This window comes from Pseudorasbora parva, chromosome 21 (genome assembly GCF_024679245.1).
Source record: "Pseudorasbora parva isolate DD20220531a chromosome 21, ASM2467924v1, whole genome shotgun sequence".
Classification (NCBI taxonomy): domain Eukaryota; kingdom Metazoa; phylum Chordata; class Actinopteri; order Cypriniformes; family Gobionidae; genus Pseudorasbora; species Pseudorasbora parva.
In genome coordinates, this window is record NC_090192.1 from 29,518,373 (window position 1) to 29,541,681 (window position 23,309).

Consider the following 23,309-nt stretch of genomic DNA (forward strand, 5'->3'; position numbering starts at 1 on the left):
CAGATCCTTAAAGGGATAGTTTACCTAAAAGTGAAAATTCCTGAAGTTAATGTTCTCAAAACGACATTGGCCTACTGATGTACATTTTCATGGACAATTAAATCATTTTCAAATGATCTTCTTTTATGTTTCACAGAAGAAAAAGGTCACAGGTTTGAAACGACATGAGGGTAAGTAAATGAAAAGATTTTTATATTTTTAGGTGAACTATCCCTTTACAATCGTTCCTACAATTCCTTAATCTAATCTAGTTTCTTTGATTCATTAGCACTTGTCTGGACTATCTGAAATGAAAAAAGGATTCACAGTACAATCAAATAGTGATTATCTCTCTCTCAAAATGTCTAATGTACTTTGAGAACCAACAATGCTTTTCCTTTGTGTGGAAAATGTTTATTTTGTATTTTTTTTATGTTAGCCTAGTTCTCGTTGTTGTCGTAAGAGTCTGTTCAATGTGTTGTTTACTGTAGTATATGAACGGTGTGAAATTTCTTAAAATGGGATTGTAAACATTACACATGCACTATTAGATACTCCCTTGAAAGCAGATATACGGTGCATGTGGTAAACGCATGGTAGTTGCAGTCAGAAAATAGAAATCCTCCACCTTTACATTTGCACTATACGTTTAGCCCTTCCACACTGAGCTTACACGTGTAAGCAACAGGTACTGAGTCACAAGCCAAGCAATACAGCCGCATGATAGCACGTTGTTGTCTGGAGGCAATAGAGATAAACATAACCATGCATTGAATGTTTTACAGCAGAATGTCACATTTACATGCAGAGAGAAACCACTGTCGTGTAACATGCTCCGAGCATGGAGGTATTCAAGAAGTTTTCTCCAGTTTCGCTATCTGTATTGCTTTTGTGATTCTGTTCTGTCCTCTTTTTGCACCAGGAGGAGTAACCTACATGAGGAATGGGTTGCATCAATTCACTTTTGTAGAATGAAGATTACAAAATGTTGAAAACTAAATAAACTTTTTTCTTGAATAAAAGTTTTGTTTGGAGCATTGTAAAAGAAAATACCTTTCCTTTTTTCTTTTTTGCAATTTACTGTTCAAGTGTGGTTACAGAGCATGACATGTGGATCCCATGGCCACCATTTAGTAAAACGAGGAAACCAATTCTTAGTTCGTGGCTACTATATATGCATACAATTATTTTTTACTTTATTGTTTAAAAAAAAAAAAGATTGTATTATTAAGTGATTTTTTGCACTATTATTTACAACAGGATCTGCATTTTCAAAGGTTTAAATATTTCTTATAAGACATGATTAAAAACAATATTGTGCATCAAAACCACTATAAATTTGCAACAGCTAAACAATTAATTTTTCCTAAATTGCACAGATGAATTATCTCTAAGCAGATATTCTGTTGAATGAACACATTTTTGCATAAATGTTCTCCGACCATTCATGTCCCTGCATTGATCCCTTGAAAACATTGTTTGGAGGAAACATGAAATATGTTTTTATGTTATTATCATAGATTATAGAGATATAATCTTTATATTTAAATGCATCTGAAAGGCCATTTAAAGTAAAAAAAATATTCTAGAAGTAGAGGCATTCCAGTAAATCTCAGCCATTTCCAGCCACTATGTATGTATTTAATGTAATAAAAACATGTATGGAGTCCTTAGTGTAATCTAATATTCAATGCATCCAACAAGTAATTCTTTGACATTACTCTGTGATCAAAATTGTCAAATAAAAGCACATCTTCCAGGATAGTATCCTGGATGGTATCCTTAGTATGTGTCCATCATCCACTCAGCACAAAATCAATCAAAGATTTCCTCCACCACAAACCAATAACAGCAGAATAAATGTCACATTTGTGAGGAAAAATTGCCTTCATTATCCCATCAAAACGTTTTATGGTGCTCAGGGGAATGGTGTTCTCCATTATTATATTTAATATCCCATCCATTTTCATCTTGCACTGTTATATAAACGCAGACTGTGACTGGAACCCGTTACTGGGACCCATCGTCTTACACTGAATTTTGGATATGAGTTCTTTCCTTGTCTGTGTTACCTGTATGCTTTTTCTAATAGGTGAGTAAAGCTTCAATTCTTTTTTTAGTGCACAGCGGCCAGTTTTAAATATAAGCACCACTAATGGGGCTTCTACGTTGGTTTATTTACATCTAAAACAGATATATTTACTGGCTTGCAGATGGTGTGTCCCTTAAACGAGTATGCAGTAAGCAAGATGTGCTGGAATATTTAAATCTTACCAAAGGCAATGAGAAATTCACAACTTGCCGTCCTGCACTGGACTGGACATACCCCACCATAATCTATGTTGATATTTACCTCTACGGCATCCTTTCAATGGTATGACTGCAAAGAACCTACACATGTTCTGTGTAAAATGTCAAGTTTTTAGTTTTTACATTTTATTTATTATGTGTTTTATTATTAAGTATTTTTTTTGCAGATTGAAAAATCTCAAATCTTTGTACCCCTTTTATGGATGTCTGTGGTAAGTGTTAAACAAGTGTCAAGCATATCTTCTAATTCCTTGATTATATTGCATAGTTGAAAAAGAGGAAATATACTGGTTAAAATAATTTAGCTGCTTAAAGGATATTCATTATCTATATTTATTTAATTATATTTTCCTGACTTAGAGATGGAACAATGACCGAATATCTTGGGATCCTAATGATTTCTGTGGCATTAAGAAAGTGATTTTACCAAAAGAGATGCTTTGGAAACCAGACCTCTATGTTCTTGAGACGTGAGTATATACAACTAAAGTACCTTGTTTATTAATCATATAACATTGAGAGGTATTATTTACATATGTGTTGGAAAATCTAAACTGAATAATGTATACAGGTAGATTTGCTTTGACAAACTCATTTTACTTACCATGAAGAAAATGTAATTTATCGACATGTTTCAGTGCAGAAAAGGAAGATGGACCACTGAACCCATTTTTGTACATTACTCATGATGGAAATGTGACAATGGAGGACGACCATAAAATTGTCAGCACCTGCACAATGAATGTGCACAAATTTCCTTTCGATACTCAAACATGCCACATAACAGTGTCTTCAATTAATCACTCAGGTAAGTGCACACTTAAAAAGTAATACAAATATGGATGTACAATATGTACAATATTAAAATCTGGCATATAAGTTGATAATTATTTACCTGTTGGCAGATAATCGATAAATGAGTAATATTAAAATCTATATGATCTTGTCTAAATAAAAATAAAACATTAATAAATAAAATCTTAAATGTTACATGTTAATTTAGGCAACACATAATGTACAGTATGAAAAATGGATATTAATTTGGAGATTTTCTGAAGATTACATTTAACAGGTTCCAACTATAAGTGTTTTAAAGTAACTTCTAAATATAAAAACAGGGGAAATAAGCATGCACAATTAAATAGTAATACCAATACGTACTGGTATTACTATTTAATTGTGCATAATTCCCCTGTTTTTATATTAATCTTTCTTATTGGCAGTTTTTGTGCATTCCTGTAGACCTTTTTCAGAGCAGCGCCATGACAGGTATTATAGTGGGGCTGTGAGGGATAGACTCTCCGTGTTTTCAATGGCATTGTTACGTGCTTAAAGATGTAAAAGGGATGATAGTGCAACATTTAAATGGATATTTCACCCAAAAATGAAAATTGTGATGCTGGACCACAAAACCAGTCATTAGTCACACAGGTATATTTATGGCAATAGCCATCAAAACGTATGGGTCAAAATGATCCATTTTTCAGTAAGTTTTGAATGCTAATATATCCTAAATGCAAAAGACAAAATCGTTAGCTACAACACACCGCATTTGTCTCTGTTTATCAGTGTGGGAATTGAGTGAGGTTTAGCACTGATATGCTCGCATTTATTGCAAAAGGGGGCATTTAACCTGCCCGCACGTCAGCGGATTGGTCAAATGCTAGTCATGATGTCCAGTGATCACAACCTAAGAGTGCTTTACAAAACCAGAAAGAAAAACACAAGATAAAGGGAAAACAGAAAATCCAAAACACACATGGAATGCAACAACTATAAAAAGCTGTGTAAAACCCCTAGAGCATTTATAATTTTCCACAGCTCATGTTGTCTGGAGTTTGTCACTGACATTTATTGGAAAGATATTTTTGCAGTTTTTCGACAGCAGAAAAATAACAAAAATTAATTAAATTACAGAACAACCCACTGAAGAGGTGTCCATGTTCATCCCTCACAGCCTCGCTTTCACTCCAATTAAAAATCAAAGATGACGCTTCTGTGAATCAGGTCTTTATAGGGTTAGTTCAGGTTGGGTTGATTGGGACACATTTTTCCAGTCATATCAATAGCAAAAAGTGTCCCAACTAATGTATCCCAAATCCATCTTCAAAAAATCCCTACAAGTATTCTTTGTCACTCTTATGTGAAACAGATCAAGAAATAAAGCTGGTCCCTGCCTCCAATTCATCTAAGACGACACAGGTAGCTCGGGAAAGCTTATTAACCCAAGGAGAATGGGAATTCTTGAACATATCTGTCTCGATGGATAAAGAGAGTTATGAGGGACAAACATTTGATCTTATAAAGTACACGGTACAATACTAATTTCTACAGTTCAGCATATTTCTTCTTCCATTCCAGAGATTATAGCCTCAGATGTTTCACCTCATGTCATCTCTTCCCGCTTTAGATTTCAGTCAGAAGGATGCCCCTGATGCATTTGATCAATTTTCAGCTACCTGTATTGTTTTTCCTCATTTTGGACCTAGCTTCTTTTTTCATACCAGATAGAGGGGAGAAACTATGCTTCAAAGTAACTGTGCTACTGGGGATCTCTGTACTTTTGCTCATCCTAAATGACATCCTGCCATCCAAGTCTCACAGATGTCCTCTGATTGGTAATGAAATTCTCGGAAACCTTCCTTAATACAGAAGTGTCTTTTCATATATCAGAGCTACGTTTTGATGGTCTTTGTAGTTTCATATAACTCCCTCTTTTGTTTTGTGCAGCTACGTATGTCATTGTTATCTTTTCCTTCATGTTGTTGAGTCTTCTGGAGACAATTTTGGTGATATACTTAATAAATATGAGCTCTGAACAAGACACTAAGTGGGTTCAAAGAACGGAAGATCTCAACTCTCGAACAGGTATGCAAATTTTTCACAGGATACTGTATTGACGTTACTGTCATAGCCATAGGATTGCGTTTTTCTTTCAGATAAATGCAAAGGAGGCAGCAGTGATCACATCTGTTATTCTGGAGTGGAGGCGCCTCTAGAGTCTCTGATTTTGAAGGAAATATACAGCAGAGAAAAAAATAATGACATGCACTTATTGCAGCAGATCCTGGAAGAACTTCAGACTATCAAACAGACTTTTGTTCCCCATATTTTAAAAGCCCAAAGTGGTCAGAAATACTGGTTAGGAGTGGTCAAATGCATTAACAAGCTTTTCTTTGTGGTTTATCTCATCTCCATTTCTCTCTTTCTTGGTTTCATATTTCGAGAGTGGAAAGTTGAGTAATTTCAGACTCTAAGCTTGGGCATATAATATTACATACATATTGTCTTCCTGTTAAAAGTAGCCTACTGTTATTCTAGCTGCAGCATATACTTCAAATTATCTTGTGGTACTTTTTTTTATCTCCCGTAGCCTACCTTGCAATATGCTTGGCTTTGTAAACTGTGTTTATTATGTGAAATAAAGCCTGCAGAACCCCCAGAATATTTTAACAAAACCGGACACAAAATCAATGAATGCATTCTCTCTGACAGAGAACCAAAATTATGTTTAACATGGTAAATGTTCATAACAAAAACAAAATTTGAGTTGATTATTTTGCAGTTGACATACAGTCACAGGACAAAAAGATGTCAAGTCATAATAAAAATGCAAACGTAAATGCAACAGACTAGACACTAGAAAAAAAAAAAAAAAAAAAAAAAAAAAAAAAAAAAAAAAAAAATATATATATATATATATATATATATATATATATATATATATATATATATATATATATATATATATATATATATATATATATATATATATATATATATATATATATAATAAAATGAATTAAAATATGAATGATATATTAAAATCGATATCCTTTAGATAACATACATTTTGACAACATCTTGAGGTCATTGCCCAGTGTCCAATAAAAAAAACACATTTTAAATTATAATTATATTTCACAATATTGGCCCACTGTTTTTACTGTAGGCTATTTTAAAAAAAGATAAGCGTAGCCTTTGTGAGCACGAGAGACTTATTTCAAAAACATTAAAACATTTCATTATTCCTAAATTTTGACCGCTATTTTCCTCTATCCTTTTCCGTTCTCTAAAAATCCAAGTAGGTTTACACATAAGACATCATATGTCAATGGGTTTACAAACAAGCGCGCGAGTCAATGACCTCCAGACGCTAGATGGCGCTCACAGCGGGCGCTCCTCCAAAGAGACACGCAGTCAGCTGGGCTGCGCCTCCTGGCACGCGCGAGCAATGACGTGGATTTTAATTTCATCCATTGCAGTGAGAAATCTTTGCGAACTCACTGAATTCAACTACACAACTGCAGTGAGTCTGGACTGTTTCTCACCGTCTGTAACAAGGTAACAACTTTCATTCATTACAAGAAGACATAATATCAGAACGCTGCTGTTTTACTTCAACTTTAACAATGAAAACTCTTATTTTGCCCTTACCATGTAGCTGTCAAAACTTGCTTTCATGTGAGTGCGTTAGTGGCATTGATTAAGTTACTGATCATACATATATATTTTTATTCAGTGTCCAGCAAGGAGCAGCACATCAACATGATTAAAGCCAAAGTTGAAAACATTAAGGACAAAATTGATGGCAATGAGCTTGATTTGAGTCTTAGTAACCTTACAGAAGTGCCAGTCAAGGAGCTGGTAAGTAGTTAAATTTACAATTATCTTGAGTGTACTAACTTTATCTTTTATTATTATTATTATTTTTTTAGAAAGGTTTAATCCCCCTCTTTAGCTTCATTGTATTAATTTAGCCTACCCGTGTGCAAAGTGTGTGGAAACATTGAAAACTGAAATCATTGGTTTCTGTGCAGGCTGCCTTTCCGAAGGCAACGTTTTTGGATCTGTCCTGTAATAATCTAACGACCCTGACTGTAAGTAACAACTGTAAAAAAGTAATATAAAAACAACAACAACTGGATTTTCTGTAAGGTTTTATTTTTGTTTTATGATGTGTGCTGTTTTTGTTACTTCACCAGCCTGAATTCTGTAGCTTGACTCACCTTATCAAAATTGATCTGAGCAAGAATCAGCTCGTCTGCTTACCAGAAGAAATTGGACAACTCATTAATCTCCAGCACCTGGATTTATACAACAATAAACTGAAACAGCTTCCCGTTGGCTTCTCACAACTCAAGGTGTGTTTGGGCTGTCATGGCTGCAAACGTAAACTTCTGTAATAGATAATGCCTTTTGAGGTCTTATATTATACTTATCAGTATCATTTGGTAATGGAGGGAATTTGGTTGTTGTAGAGTCTGAAATGGCTGGATCTAAAGGATAACCCCTTGGAGTTGACACTGGCCAAGGCTGCAGGCGATTGCTTGGATGAGAAGCAATGCAAACAGTGTGCATCCAGGGTGAGTAAAGTGCTCAGATGTGAAAATGTTAGAGATGAGTGTTTTACAATATAAAATAAGCTTGTAAAGATTTGCAACAATTCCAAATTAACAAATTATTATGCATTACTACTATATTCACAAAGTTTGTATTTTTGTCTATATCCAGGTTCTCCAGCACATGAAGGTACTGCAGGAAGAAGCAGAAAAGGAACGAGAACGTCGATTGTTAAAAGAGAGAGGTAGGGTACATAGTACTTCTATATATTTAAATTGTGCTGTCAAATCGATTAATCACATCCAAAATAAAAGTTTGTGTTTGTGTAATATATGTGTGTGTACTGTGAATAATTCACTCATTCATGTATATATAAGAAATATATGGAGAAACACACACACACACACACACACACACACACACACACACACACACACACACACACACACACACACACACACACACAGTGGATTTTATATATAAATATAACATTCTTAAATATATACATGCATGTGTATTTATTCATACATAATTATACACAGTACACAAACAAATACATTATGTAAACACAAATGTTTATTTTAGATACGATTAATCGATTTGACAGCACTAATTTAAATGTCTGTTTTTTTTCTTCTCAGTTTTAATATGTTCCTCCATTACAAATTATTTATGATCATTCTAATTTGAGCATACTATTAGTTGCCATGAAATCAAAATTGACTGTTCTTTTTTTTTAAATGGAATATTACAGCATTTTTTTTTTTATAAATGATTTATCCGTGCACATAATTTTTTTTTAAATGAATGTGCTCATAATCTTTAATCAAAATAACTTTGTAACACTTTACAATTAAGCATTTCATTAGCTAATATTAATGTATTAACTAACATGAAATAACCATGAGCAGTACATTTGTTACTGTATTTGTTAATCTTTAACATTACTTAAAAAAATACAACTGTTAAGGTTTGTTCATGTTAGTTCACAGTTAACTAATGTTAATAAGATTCTAATAATGCATTAGTAAATGTTAAAATTAACATTAACAAAGTTAAATAAATGTGTTTTAAGTGCAGTTCATTATTAGTTAATGTTAACTAATGAAACATTATTGTAGTGTTACCAATAACCTCTCCTATCCTCTCCCTCCCCCCTTTTTTTGTTCAAAACATTTTATCTGTATACATTTGATTAATAATATATTAAAATGATCTATTAAGTTTATAATTAGTTTTGTTCCCTTACAGAACAAGAAAAGAAAAAAGAAGCTAAGCAGAGGGAAAAGGAGGCCAGGGAAAGAGAAGCACAGAAAAAGAAAAAAGCTGAAGAGAAAGAGAGGAAGAGAAAGGAGTATCAAGCTCAGATGGCTGCTCTTGCTGCACAAGAACAACAGAAAAAGAAGAAGGAAGAGAAGAAAAAGAAAGCTGCTCAAAATCAAGGTACAATTTTTCTTATATTACCTGAAACTCCATTAATTTACATCACATACTCACTTCCATGTTCATAAAATGTATGTTCACATTATTATTGTTTTTTTAATATACACTACTTTTCTAAAGTTTAAAGTAAGATTTTTAAAACAAGTATTTTATGCTCACCAGGGCTGCTGGTAAACAGTAAATAGTATTACAATTACAAGTTATATTAATATATATTAATAAAGCAGAATTTTCAGCATCGCTACTCCGGTCTTCAGTCACATGATCCTTCAGAAATCATTCTAATATGCTGATTTGGTGCTCAGGAAATGTGTTATTAATGTGGAAAACATGCTTATTATTATTATTAATGTTGCAAACTGTTGCATCTTAATATTTTTGTGGAAACCATAATACATTTGTCAGAATGAATGACTTTAAATAGAAAAATATTTTGTCAGAATTGGTTTTAAATAGATTTTTTTTGTTACTGTCAATACAGTATGAACAATATACTGTCAATTTGAACAATAATAATTTCAAAAAAAAATTGTTATTTATTTGAATGGTAGTGTATGTACAGAAAAGTTATAATGTTTGTTTGATGCTTTGATTGTAAGCTCTACACTACCTTCACTACAGGTAAAAAGACAACGTCAGAGTCTGTGCCCAAAGTCAAGCGCTCCATCTGCTCCCTGTTCTTCTCTCTGCTCCTAAAACTCATTCTCCTGCTAACTGTGGGAGTATCAAGTGTATTAGCAGTTTGCCAGTTGACTGACCTGAGGAAGGAGGCGTTCTGTGTTCCACTCAATGTTCATTTTGAGGAGACTGTGAGGTGGGCACAGGGCCTGGAGGTTGTGCAGCAGGTCATTCAGAAAATGTCTGATCTCAGAACATAAGAACGTCTCTGATAACGATCTATCTTGCTGCGGATCTGAGCCGTTCAGGCAACGCAATGGGACTAAGTCACAGACCTGTCTGCAGAAATTCCTATGGAATTGTTTTTTTTTCCTTTTCATTACTGCATCTTTTTAAAAACTGTAATAATCCATGTGAGAACTATGGACCAGTCTGTGAATGGAAATCCTGCTTGTATGTCTTTAAACTGCCAAACAGCAAAGGAATAAATGGAGTTAAGGATGGACTTCAAGAAACAGTTGATGAATAATGTGCAACATTTGGAGTCTTATGTAATACTGTTTCACAACATCTGATAATAAAAGATTAGATCAATTTTGATTAGCGTACCCGTTTGCAGCCTGTGCTACAGGTAGTGAAAGCAAAATCAAACCCAGCTCTCTTAGGCAAGTTTTTATCTAAAACAGACTAAATGTGCTAGCTTGCCAGGACATAAGAATACTTTTGGAATCAGCTTTTAATGAAAACATATCATTTAGGTCATATAACCAGCATCATTATTTATTGTTTACATTAATGGACCACAAACTTGTTTTCATGAGTGTATATTTTGTTGCAAGGATAATAAATGCCATAAATTTACTACAACACAAATAACTGACAAGACACGGTTTTGTGAGTATCCTGTATATACTCACAAACTACAATAATATTATAAGCAACAAAAATATAAATATAATTTGTCTTTTTTTTCTACATCAATTATTTTTTTAAACAACATGCATATGCAAATAATATGCAAGTTTAAAGGTTTCGATTTGAGATTGTTTACAGTATGGTTTCTTGATTTCCATGCCATAAGAGGTTAAAATCACAATACAATAATAACAATTACAATGATACAGTATTGAATGTCTGGTTGTGTTGACTTGAGTCTTCACATGTAATTCTGAATTTAAAAAATTCAGAAATATTTTGCCACACACAGTATAAGAATGCGATAAACATTAAAAGATGTCACCTACTAGTGGTACTTCAGCTTTCTTTGACACAATGAGTGATTAATATTTCATATTGAGATCCACCATAGGGCTTTTTTCTTTACATAGAGCCTTCTACAAATCTTTAACCGTATTTCTATTTCAAGGCTGTTTATTCACAGAGATAATGGTGTGAATGTTGCCTGTCTACTGTCCCGGGCCTTCCCATACTCCCTCTGCAGCATGAAGTCCATGTTTCCAAACACATGCTTCTGTAAAGCCTCGTTCACAGTGACCCCAAGAGTGACCTCCTGAAAGACTTCACTGATGGAGAGCTGCAGAGAGAGAAAACATATATACACTTTAGAGAATTAGTTAAATGGATTGTTCACCCCAAAATGAAAATTCTGTCATTTACTCACATCCAAAACTTTGATCTGCTGAACACAACGGAAGATATTTGGAAGAATGTTTGTAACTAAGCAGATCTCGGCAGCTTTGACTACCATTGTATTGTCGTCAATGGCTGCCGAGATCTGGAAATGGAAATGGAAATGAGATCTGCTTGGTTACAAACATTCTTCTGAATATCTTCCGTTGTGTTTAGCAGAACAAAGAAATGTATTTTCTGACTAGATGACAGAATTTTTTTATTTTTGGGTGAATTATTCCTTTAAGGTCCAAAAATCTTAAACAGTGCATTTCCTTTTCCTAAACACTATATACATATATTAATACATTTTAAAATGTTATTTATTTCTGTGATGGCAAAGCTGAATTTCTTCAGTGAGAGACAGAGAAAAATCAGTTGGGAGTTAAAACAACTAGTCTATTCATTCTCACCTCTCGAAAGTGGAATTTCTTGAACATGGCAATGCTAATTTTGTTATCCAAACCAATCTTGACTTCAAACTTTCGAATTCCAAGTTTATGGATGCCTGTTGAGGAAAATCAACAAAAAAGAATGTACATAATTAGAGTAGTAACTAAGGACAACTACTACTACTAATAGATCTTCATCAGCTTCATCTTACCATAGCACATCATCATGCGTGTCACTTCTTTGCCAAGTCCTTTTCCTCTGTAGCAGGGCACTAAAACCGGCTTAATGTTACTGACAGACCACAGTCAATCTGAATGCATTAACATCACTTCAACCTATATTACCTGCAATCATAATCTCCAGTTCAGCCAGGGAAGGATCGCTGGGGTCAGTGAGGAAAATGTTGACATCTCCCACCATGCACTCCTGCTCCGGTATACTCGGATCTGCCCATTTCAGCTTATCCAAGATGATGAAGGTGCACTCTGTGAGAGGGGAAAATCGCATATGAACGAAAAACGGAAACAGATCAGCGGTAATACTGGACAATGGCCATGTACTTGAATGTCAACAGGACACTAACGGGAAAAATGTGCATGTGTAAGGTGGAAGCTCACTGTCATCATCTTCTCTCCAGCTACTTTGCATGTCATATTCCTGCTCCAGTGTCAGAGGCTCTGATGCGGTCAGCTTCTGCAGTTCTGGAGAGCACATCCATTGATGATACCTGAAAATACGGGTAAGATTAGGTTAGAATGAACTGAGACATGGGATAACATCCTGGATCCACTCATTAATACCTGGGAACATGATCTGCATTGTAAGGTACCAATACAACCTTCTCCCCCTCCAGTAATGTATCTTCATTTATCCTCATTATAAGCAGCCTGTAACATAAAGTGTTTTAAGGCACATAACTTAGTATTCTATATAGCAGTTTAGCATTTTTGTCACCGCCATACCTCAGATTCAAACTTGAATACAGAATGGTCGCTCAAATAATGTCCATCTGCTTAATTTACGTACATATTCAACGAGCCATAATAGACGTATCATAAAAATCGTATCACAATCTTACGAGTTTCAATGAAGTCAACTCACATAAACAGCGGCGCATATGAGCAACGTCATCAGGGTGCGCAGAAACTGTTGCACAGTTTTATTCTGAAACACGAGAGGGCGCAAGATCACAGCTTTTCGCTGAAGAGTTACGTGTAATGTGTAATTAAATAAATATACGTTATAATTAAAAAAAACAAATTTAAAATATGTTTGGGGAAACAATGGAAACGATAGTGTTTATGATAGAAACTGTCATAGGGTTCGTTCATATAGTAATGACCACATAGCGTTCCCCACAAAGTAGGCTTTTATATAAAAAAGTCAATGGACAAATTATTCATGTGCACAGAAATTGTAATGATTTTGATGTTTTGATGTTGATTTTGATGTCCTTGTAAAGATGCAGTTCCTAACGACATTATTATCCATGAATGACATTATTTTGGAGGTAAAAAAGTAGCATTAGTAAATATAGCTTATTTAAGGCATTTTGTTCTGTTTTGTGATTTTCTCTGGTTTGTCGAACATCTCATCCTGAGAAAATCACAGAGATAGGATATCAAATTTTCAGATTTTTTATTACATTTTTAATTGGTCAACAAAATGGGAAATAATCAAAAAACATGGGAAATCAACAAACAACAATCAACAAACATGGGAAATAAATACATATTTTATTTTGACACAGGGACATTCGAATTTAAATGTGATTATTGCAATAATTATTCATGTTGTTCAAATTACAGATGTATATCTGTATATCCCACAGTTCCGGCTTATCATACATGCTCTCTGGACTCTCTTTTGAGTTTTTTGACCAAATTGTGACTCTATACACAAAAAAAAGAAAGTTCTGTCATTGTTTTCCCTACCTGATGTTGCTCTTATGCCTTTTGTTCTTCCATGAAACAGAGTTATTTGATGAGTTATTTTTCTGCTGCCTTTTTTTTTTTTTTTTTACAAAGTGTGTTATTTTCCACATTCTCTGAAGCTGATTATTGAAGATGATTGTTTTTAGATCTCATATTCAAATGAGACCCAATTAAGTTTGTGCACAATTTTTTTTTTTTTTTTTTTTTGCAATCAGCACTTGTGATTATTGTGAGCTGAAGAAGTTTTTACCATATTATAAACATCATTTGTTCTTGCGTATAGCAAGACCCTATGACTTTGTATGAAATATAATGTACTTTATGTGGTACTTTTATGGCAGCTCAAAAAAAGACCATTATAGTGGTCTGGTAGTAGGTGTCAAACTCTCCTGGTGTAATCAGACTTGACATATTTACCCTCGTCCTACTCACAAAATTATTTATTCTGCTTATTTATAATTTTTCCATTTGGATCTTTTTATGGTACTCAAATAAGGCACCAAGGTGAGTAGTGTTAGAGGCTAACTTCATTTTGAAAAGGGCAGTTTGTCATGTATCCGAGTGAGCAGGGCAGGTCTGTTCTTAAAGTGACCAGCTCATCATGTGTTTTTCCCTTCACCCCTGTCTTAAGTGACACTCTTTAAGGACGAATGGCACATTCGCCGCTGTGTTTCTGTCATCGCCCTCATGCCAGTCATCCACGGCGTGACGGTGACGAGCCATCACTCAATACTAATAAAAGGGATTCATTCAGCTCGCTCACTGGGAAAGCATCTATCTTTCCTCTTCTCTAAAATTAGTCTAATAGAGTCCCCTCAGTCTGCCTTCCTCTGCGGTAATGAATTAAGTGACAGTGAAGAGGCCATAAGTATGTGGGGTCCTGCGGGAGCCACCTGGGAGATAGACGCTCAAGCGGACAAGGCGGTCTCTCTCTCTCTCATCGCTCTCCATCCTGTTGATGTGCCTGTAGATACAAATAAACACAGAGCAAGTTGACAGGTAGACAGACGGGTTTAGTAGGGAGAGCTATGGGAAAGATTTATTTTATTGACATACTTTTTTCCTTTAAAAAAAAAAAAAACTAGCAAACTAGAGGAGATTGTTTTTGTAATTAATATTTCCCAACTTAATGATCCTTCCTGATGTGCCCTGTTACCCTGCAGGAAATACACAGGAGAAATCAACAGAATATTTAAATGGAGAGTGATGATTGATGACTGTCCTCTCTTGTAATTTCATAAATGTGCTGACGGTGTGTCATTTATTGTGACGGCTTTATAAGCAATAATACATGGAGCATCTGTGATAGGCAATAACAGCAGGCAAAAGATGTCAGATTCCCACAGACTCTATCATTACCTGCTAAGGAGGGTGTCACGTCAACTAAAAATATGGTGAAACATACATACAGGAGGTATTATTGTATTGCTGTCACATAGAACAGGGCCAGTTGTCATACATGAAAGGGCCATATCTTAGTAAAAGTCTGTTTTCAATGTATTGTATATTGGTTTCAACCTCCTAATTCAAACCTCTCTCAAAATACGGACTATTAAAATTGCAATACATTTCTGATGTAATGAACAGAATCATGATGCATAGCCTACATTATGGCAAGAGTTGACTATTTATTTAAGATATATTTACATGTATGCATTTAGCAGATGCATTTATCCAAAGCGATTTACAACTGAGGAGTACAGGAAGCAATCTGTCATGAAGAGGCAAAGAAACCCAAAAAGTGCCCTAAATACAAAGATTTAGATATTACTCAGAGTAGCAAAAACAAGAATAGGGAGGGAAAAGAGAAAGATAGAGGAGATAGAGATAGATTTTATTTTAATGATAAGATTAAGTGCTCATAGAAGAGATTAGTTTTTTTTTACCTGTCTTTTGAATGAAGTGAGTGATTCTGCCATGCGTATGGAGGACAGAAAATCGTTTCACCAATAGATACACTGTTGAAATAGTAAAAAAAAAAAATTATGTTTGAGAAAGAAGTCTCGTTCTCACCACAACTGCATTTATATGATAAAATAAAAACGGTAATATTATGAAATAATATTGTGAAATATTCCCATTTAAAATAATTGCTTTCCAGCCTCCAGTCACATAATGCTTCAGAAATCATTTTAATATGCTGATTTGGTGCCCAAGAAACATTTTAAAGGACATTATTATAACATTAAATGTCTTTACTGTCACTCTTGATCAAATGATTACATCTTTGCTCAATAAAATTATTAGTAATTTATTTTTAAATCATAATGATCTCAAAACTATTTCCAGAACAGTTTAATGAAACATTTCATGTTTACACAATTTGATATGAGACATTGCTTTTTAAATTCTCTCTTAATTGGTTTTCTATTTAATTTCAGCTGACAAATCAGCAAAAGTAACACCTTGTGTTGTGACAACTTACCCCACACTATGCTCCGGTGTTACAAATGTGAATGTGTTTTCAGTGTTTTTTCATAGGTAAAATGTTCAGAAACTTTTTTTGTAATTAAGCCTTAAAGTTATCCCTGTCCATAAAGTGAATTTCTGAATCTTGAATTTTCAAATTTCCTCGAGAAATATGCATTAAAAAGTCTGACAACTAGCCTTTGAGAACTTCAAGACACTTCTTAACCATATAAGAAAATAAGACCTACACTTAATAATACGACAATTACTATTTATCACATCTGTCCTTCATGAGCCTCGTTGCTGCCGTATGCAAAATCTTGACTTGAAATATCCCCTCAGTTTACTCCATCAGGAGATGAATGCAAATGTTAACATTCTCAGACTCTGATGTGAATTGTAATTTTCTCATTTCTTGTTGTTCCTATTTGCATCATGCAAAAAATGCAGTACTCATTTTTTGCCCTGAAACCGTATAAAGGAATAAATGTAAGGTAAATTGGTGTGAAATGTGGTCCGCTACCTTTTGGAAGTTATTATGTTTATGAAAAGCTGCTGTTGTAATTTCTGGACTTTTTATGCAATTCTGATGCATACATTCAACACATCCTGCTTTAGCATGGTTGAGTTTCAGGCGTGGACCACTGTTCCATTGGCTGCTTTGAACTTTGTGTGTATAAATCCTGTCCAAAGGTGGAAGCAAAACCATTGCAAGGACTAGAGACAGTTCAGCGCTTTTGTGACATCTATCACTTCTACAAAAGCAGCCCACTCTATTCTTTGTGGGAAATACTCTATGGCAGTCACAATCCAGAACATTCACAAAACTACAGCAAGAAATAAGGCAAGATTTACAAGTGATCATATAATGCTTTACTGTTAATTGATCTCTCTTCTAATATGTTCAGCAGCATAATATGATGCACGCTCTTGGCTTCTGTTTTTTAGTCAGTTCAGAGTGTTAAAGGGGTCATGAACTGGCTTTTAAATTTTTTTATACTGTTGTCTGAGGTCAACTAATGATGTTCGTGTGGTTTTTACATTTAAAAACATCATAACTAATAAGTAATAGGCTATTTACACTGTTTTGAGGCTCTCTCCAAAACGCTGGGTTCTGATGGGCGTGACGCACTGGAGACTTGGAAGTAAACGCCCACGGCTAGGATTGGATAATATTTGCATAATTAATGAGCTTCAGCTCCACTGTCAGTTTACATGAGGGAGGAGAGAGTGAGGGAGAAGCGGCAACCGGAATGATTCTCTCCATCACAGGGCTCGTAAACGTATTTATCAAACAAACACAATGTTTTATTTCTCATCAACCCGCGATTGATTGGACTACTATTTTTATATTAAAAGATCGGTCGATATAAGTGTGAAACCTCGCGGAAACACACACATGTGCGCGCCCGCCACCCTTCAAATGTGAAGTAATTCGAGAGACAACACAGATCAAAAACGGAATATTATGAGATTCATCGGCCTGGCGGGGTTTGCGAGCGATGGCCCATACGTGTCTGAGTCCAGCGTGCTAAATGTATGTTTCTGTTAGACACGTACACATAAGAAAAATGATCTATAACAATGCAGTACTATTATATATAAAAACACGTTTTACTCACATTAGTGTGTTGCACCATTCCTGTCGGATCTAAATCCAGCATCGAGATTTGTTTCCAAACGATTCCGCAGTGAAATGAAGTGAACATGTCTTCTCCACGTGAGCTGGAACTTCATTAAAAATAAAGTTCACCCACACATTCCTAATATTAGGATCCGAAGGAAGCCTATGCAGCGGCTGTGTTCTTCCACAACCAGGAATAGCACAATATCTTGCTATCTTCCTCAGCATGTTTATTGTTGTTAACCAGCTAGCACATCAGGCCACTGGATTAGACGTGCTGTAGAGGCAGTGTTTCATCGCGCAATGAAGTAAGTATTAAGCACAAGATCAATTTCTGGGCCTGGTGTCTATAAAAGCTTTTCTTTGACTAACAAGGAAGTTTTCAGCTCTGAAAATTAGAGGATATTCTTACATTACCATGACATTTTATATATCAAAAGCGCAAGGGAAAGTTGATTTCTCAATTCATCACCCCTTTAAAATAGAGGACATGGGGCTTGACTTGTTGTTTCAAACAGACAGTTGCTCTGCATTTTTCCTTTAGATATGAAGGTACTTATTTAAATATTATTTACTGAGCATGACGTTTGATTGCATGGTCACTTTAATTGAGGAATTGCTGTGTCAGTTTTACTATTGGAGTATCTGTCATTCTTTAAACTCTGCTGATCCACCGCCACAAGTTTATGCTCTGATGTTTCATATCATCATTTATGTTACCTCTAATGAGATACATATGGGAAATACTCTGACAGTCACAAACCAGAACTGAGTGTGTGAGCTTCACTATAGCAAAACTACAGAAAGAAATCAGGCATGATTTACAAGGGAAATATAATGCTTCTAGTATTTATAGGATTTCTCTGCTGATATGTTCCCCTATTAAGATTCATTTAAGCTGTAAAATGTTATTTTATATCACAACATTAATTTAAAAGCCAAATTAAACTTTGAGAAATATGTAATATTTTTTTGTCAGTGTTGATACAAATGCAAATGAATCCATTAAAGTTTAATAGCCTAGAACTATTCCAAACCTTCTCAGAGAACAACTGAGCATAATTACACTTGTGTTTTATTATTGCATATCTGATGTTTGTCGCAATAATTTCCATAACTCCGATGGCATGAGTTTGTTTATTTCCCTACATAAAATTAAGCTCAACGCATTAGAGTACAACATTTGTGATACGTGTTATACATTTTCTAAGCTTTGAATGCTCCATAAATAGTGCATTTATTTAAATATGTTCCACATTCAACTGTTTGTCATCACAATTAAAATAACAGACAAAACAAAGTTTTAGTTTCTTTGTGTAATTAAAAAAGCCATTAAATCTTAGATTTCTGTCAGATTTTATTAACAGTGTTATTCCATTAATACAGTATGCTATTATGAACTTAATTAAATTTCTGGGGAAGGTGTTCATCAGAAATAGATAATACATTTTGAGATAAATTAAGAACACTTTACAATATATTAGCAATCTTAATATATTAAACATTTCTACTGACCCTGCTGTTACAACATCAGATCGTGGTTCATGTTTATTTAATTTAATTTCATCAACTTTAGGAAATACAGTACAAAAAGGTTTTGAGCCATGCAGAAAAAAGGTACAAAAGCTCAGTGCTCTAACGTATTTCCAAGTGAAACGGAATATTGAATAGAGGGCGGGGTTTTACCTCAGCGCTCCTCCTCTCCATCTCTCGCTCATAGCAGACTAACAGTTGGAGGGGCGTGGTTAAGCATTTTCTGACCTAAGCCGCTCATCGGAGTAGGAACGCCATTTCCAGACCGGAAGTTACTTTTCAGATTTTGATTAAAAATTACTGTGACAATTTTTTTTTTCTTCTGTGTATTAACTTACACTGAATAATTGTCCACTCTAAGACCTTTAATATGTGCTAACAATCTAAATAGGATCAATTTTTATTTAATGATGGCTGTAAAGGGATAGGTCACCCAAAAATGATGTCCTCATTGACTTCCATTGTATTTTTTTTCCCATATTATATGGGAGTTTAATGGAGCCTTGTCAACTATTTGGTTACTTATATTCTTCAAAATATCTTCTTTTGTTGTCTAGCCTCTAGTTCCAAGAAAGGAACTCATACAGGTTTGGAACAACTTGAGGGTGAGTAAATGACAGATTTGATTTATGATTATGACAGAATTTTCATTTTTGGGTAAACTGTCCCTTTATAAAGGTACATACTAGTAAAGTGCATTGGAACAAAAGTGTACCCTTTAAAAAGGTACCGCCCAGTAACAGCTTCTGTGGAATGTCAGGAGCAGAATTTGATGCACACTCTTGACTTCTGTTTTTAATTCAGTTCAGAGTGTTAAAATAGAGGACATGGGGCTTGAATTGTTAGTTCAAAAAGACAGTATTCACTTTTGCTCTGCATTTGTCCTTGATATATGAATGTAGGCTACTTATTTAAATATTAATTACTGAGCATGACGTTTGATTGCATGGTCACTTTATTTTACTATAGGAGTATCTGTCCTTCTTTAAACTTTAATGATCCACCTCCGCATGTTTATTTTCTGATATTTTTCATATCGTCACTCATGTTACCTCTGATGAGATACATGTTTTAGCATCGCTGAGTATCCTGCATTTAGGAGATTTTTTTTTTAGGAATTGAGGCATTGTGATGGCGTAGTGGGAATGCAGCAGGATGACGTGGCAGATGGTTTATTAGAGCTGATCTCAGCTGGAAGCCCTGAATTACTGAGGGGACTGTGACACTCTCACAGCCTGTTGCGAGACACACGCACACACACACACACACACACACACACACACACACACACACACACACACACACACACACACACACACACACACACACACACACACACATAGTGGACATAACTTGGCCACTCATTGATCCCATAGAGCGTTCCCAGATCACACAGTGATCTCAATGACCACATATGCTGGACACATATTCATCAAGCACAAATATGATAACCACTGTCCATTCACGAAAAGTTATGGAACATTCACCAGCAAAGGTGAATATTGGCAAAGTTATAGTTTTACCTTTTATCTCCAAATTTACACTATGTTTCACTAAATATGAACTATAGCGTTCAGCAGTTTGGGGTAGATTTTTTAAAAAATGTTTTCAATAAGTCTCTTATGTTCAAAAAGCTGCATGTATTTAATCAAATATAAACAGTAATATTGTGAAATATTATTATAATTGACAGTAACTTTTTAAAATATATTTTAAAAATGTAATTTATGTCTGTCTTCAATGTCACATGATCCTTCATAAATAATTCTAATATGCTATTTGATGTCAAGAAAGATTTCAGGAACACTTTAGCATGGGAAACACGCATTAACTATTCACTAATACTGACTTTTGCCTCAATAAATAAGTAAGGTAGTTTTTGTAGCATTTAAGTTCAGGTATTGGGTAGGATTAAGGGATGTAGAATAAGGTCATGCAGAATGCATCAATATGCTTTATACTAAGTAATAAACAGCCAATATCCTAATATACATGGTAATAAGCAAGTTAAAAACCAGAACTGAACCCTAAAATAAAGTGTTACCTATACTTCTTATTATCATATGTTGTTGTACTGCTTAATATTTGTGTGGAAATCAACATACACCCCCCCCCCCCCCCAGAATGCTGTTGAGAGTTCAAAAGAAAAGGCACTTATTTTAAAGCTGCTGTCCATAACGTTTTTGGTTTAAAAATGATACCAAATACATGTTTGAGCCAGTACCATAACCAGTCTGCTTACCGTATCTCGATTTGCTTGAATGTTTTTAATTCCAGTGGTACTGGTGGATTTCCGCCAGAAATTCAAGCATATTCAAAGTTATTGCAATGCTTATTTTCCCCTTAGTTGGTCAGAACAAAAGTGGATGTTAGCTACATACTTAATGTTCAGATCAGATGGCATTATTATGTCGTTCATACTGTCAAACAGTCGAATCTCTGATTCTGCATGACAGTATATGATCCACACCGGTGCGATGACTGACAGCTGCACATTCTTCTCAAAACATTGGATTCCTCCGTGCTGTGCTAAGGCACAACTCCATAGACAGTAAAAGAAATGGACACAGCGACCCCATTGACGTCAACGGCTAAATAATGAAGTCAACCTAGGGGCACTCACTTCCTGATGGCTGAGCGAACTGCGCAGGCTCAGACTGAGCTTGACGACGTAGATGTGAGGTGAGCCTCCTGTCGGACAGCTGTAGGTCTTCTAATAGTTGTGGAAAGTGAAATCTGAATCACGTTGTTTAAATATTTTCTCCCGTTGCTTTTGGCTCACTATGGGCTTCTCCCCATTCTTCCCCCTTGACTTTATCAGACTTTATGTCTCCACGTCCCCCCGACTGTCTCATAGACAGTAAAAGATTGCCTGCGAGCGTCTCCTCCTGTCTATACGGTAATTTCTCAACTGTGCGACAGGGTCGCGTTGGTTATGACGCAATCGTTAGCCTATTTTTACAAAAACAGCTTCTGCGGGGCGATAGTGTAAGATACAAGGTAATGGAGCCTTTTATGCATTGTTGTGTTTCTTTAGAAATAAACAATGGACAAATGGAGTCTTTAAACGTCTCAGATGTAAAGTTATTCACTGTCAAAGTGACTCAAAAATGAATGGGAGTCAATGGGATGCTAACAGCAGGTGATGGCTTGGTTAGCAATGGCAGCCCCTAGGGGTGGAACGCTTTCCGAGCGCTAGATTACCCCCTTGCACAACTCACGTAAAGTTGATAATTCCGTGAATAACTGCAATTGCAATTTTCGAACAGAGATGGCGACAAAGAGGAAAAAAAAAATCAGTGTTAAGTGGGCTCTTATTTTTTCCCAGAGCTGTATTTCTTTCAATTATAAATGTTACGTTAGATCAATTTAATGCATCTTTGCTGCATAAAAGTTTTTTTTAAATATATACTGGCCCAAAATTTTAAATGGTAATATAAATATAAGTAAACCATTTGTCGATTCCCCTCAAAAAATGTGTTACATTGTGACTCAGTTTGTTTGGAACAACCAATGCTGTGTGTGGGTGGGACTATATGCTTGTTCAACCAATGGAGGATGAGGGGAATGTTTAGGAAACCTGTTTGAATTATTATTTTAGCTGTTTCTTTAGTTAAACTATTGGCACAGAAATTAGACACTTCAGCTTTAAGTCTATAACCATAAGAGATTAGCCACTGATTGCGTTATACATGGTCTCCAATGCCAACCACTTACAGTGAGTGTGATTGGGTGACCTCTGAGAGAAAGGACAGATGGTGGTGAGGGAGAGGGGTCTTAGTGATCACACTGTTCACCTAGGATCACCATATCAATGGTGGGCCATAGCCTCACTCAGGATGATATGGCAGGCGTAGTTTGTCTTTGGGTTGTTTGACGTGTCTTTTAGAGGACACACTCCACAAACACAGGTAATTAGAGGTAATAAAGACTCACACATCAGGGAGAAAAACACACTTGTGAAAATGGCCTCACGCTGTGTACAATATTGCAGTTCATGAGAAAAAGCTGTCTCTGTCACCAAGGGCAGGTGGAGCGGACAATCTGACCACAACTGTTTATTCATATATCCATGCTGTAGTTTAATTCATGTA

General features: G+C 35.2%; 3 protein-coding genes across 4 annotated transcripts; 2 read left to right on the top strand and 1 right to left on the bottom strand.

The window, feature by feature from the left end:
* Positions 1 to 1,965: 1,965 nt before the first annotated feature.
* On the top strand, positions 1,966 to 5,726 carry LOC137056234 (5-hydroxytryptamine receptor 3A-like). Its single transcript, XM_067430253.1, has 9 exons — positions 1,966 to 2,071; positions 2,193 to 2,353; positions 2,457 to 2,501; positions 2,650 to 2,759; positions 2,928 to 3,097; positions 4,442 to 4,602; positions 4,700 to 4,907; positions 5,020 to 5,157; positions 5,229 to 5,726. The coding sequence occupies exons 1-9, from the start codon at positions 2,026 to 2,028 to the stop codon at positions 5,531 to 5,533; spliced, it is 1,344 nt and encodes a 447-aa protein (XP_067286354.1). The 5' UTR covers positions 1,966 to 2,025; the 3' UTR covers positions 5,534 to 5,726.
* Positions 5,727 to 6,474: 748 nt separating this feature from the next.
* On the top strand, positions 6,475 to 10,301 carry lrrc59 (leucine rich repeat containing 59). Its single transcript, XM_067429926.1, has 8 exons — positions 6,475 to 6,633; positions 6,812 to 6,936; positions 7,110 to 7,169; positions 7,275 to 7,433; positions 7,551 to 7,655; positions 7,804 to 7,876; positions 8,884 to 9,075; positions 9,697 to 10,301. Exons 2-8 carry the CDS (start codon positions 6,838 to 6,840, stop codon positions 9,951 to 9,953), a joined length of 945 nt encoding a protein of 314 aa, XP_067286027.1. The 5' UTR covers positions 6,475 to 6,633; positions 6,812 to 6,837; the 3' UTR covers positions 9,954 to 10,301.
* A 145-nt stretch (positions 10,302 to 10,446) lies between these two features.
* Positions 10,447 to 12,868, bottom strand: nat9 (N-acetyltransferase 9). 2 transcript variants are annotated; one of them, XM_067429927.1, is made up of 7 exons: positions 12,817 to 12,868; positions 12,516 to 12,602; positions 12,333 to 12,442; positions 12,060 to 12,200; positions 11,927 to 11,986; positions 11,736 to 11,830; positions 10,447 to 11,227 (listed from the first exon to the last, which is right to left on the bottom strand). In XM_067429927.1, coding segments are annotated over exons 1-7 (654 nt in total). In that variant the 5' UTR covers positions 12,819 to 12,868; the 3' UTR covers positions 10,447 to 11,068. The 2 variants fall into 2 exon arrangements, with proteins under 2 accessions (XP_067286028.1, XP_067286029.1); XM_067429928.1 differs by having other exon boundaries at positions 12,678 to 12,844.
* Positions 12,869 to 23,309: the final 10,441 nt, after the last annotated feature.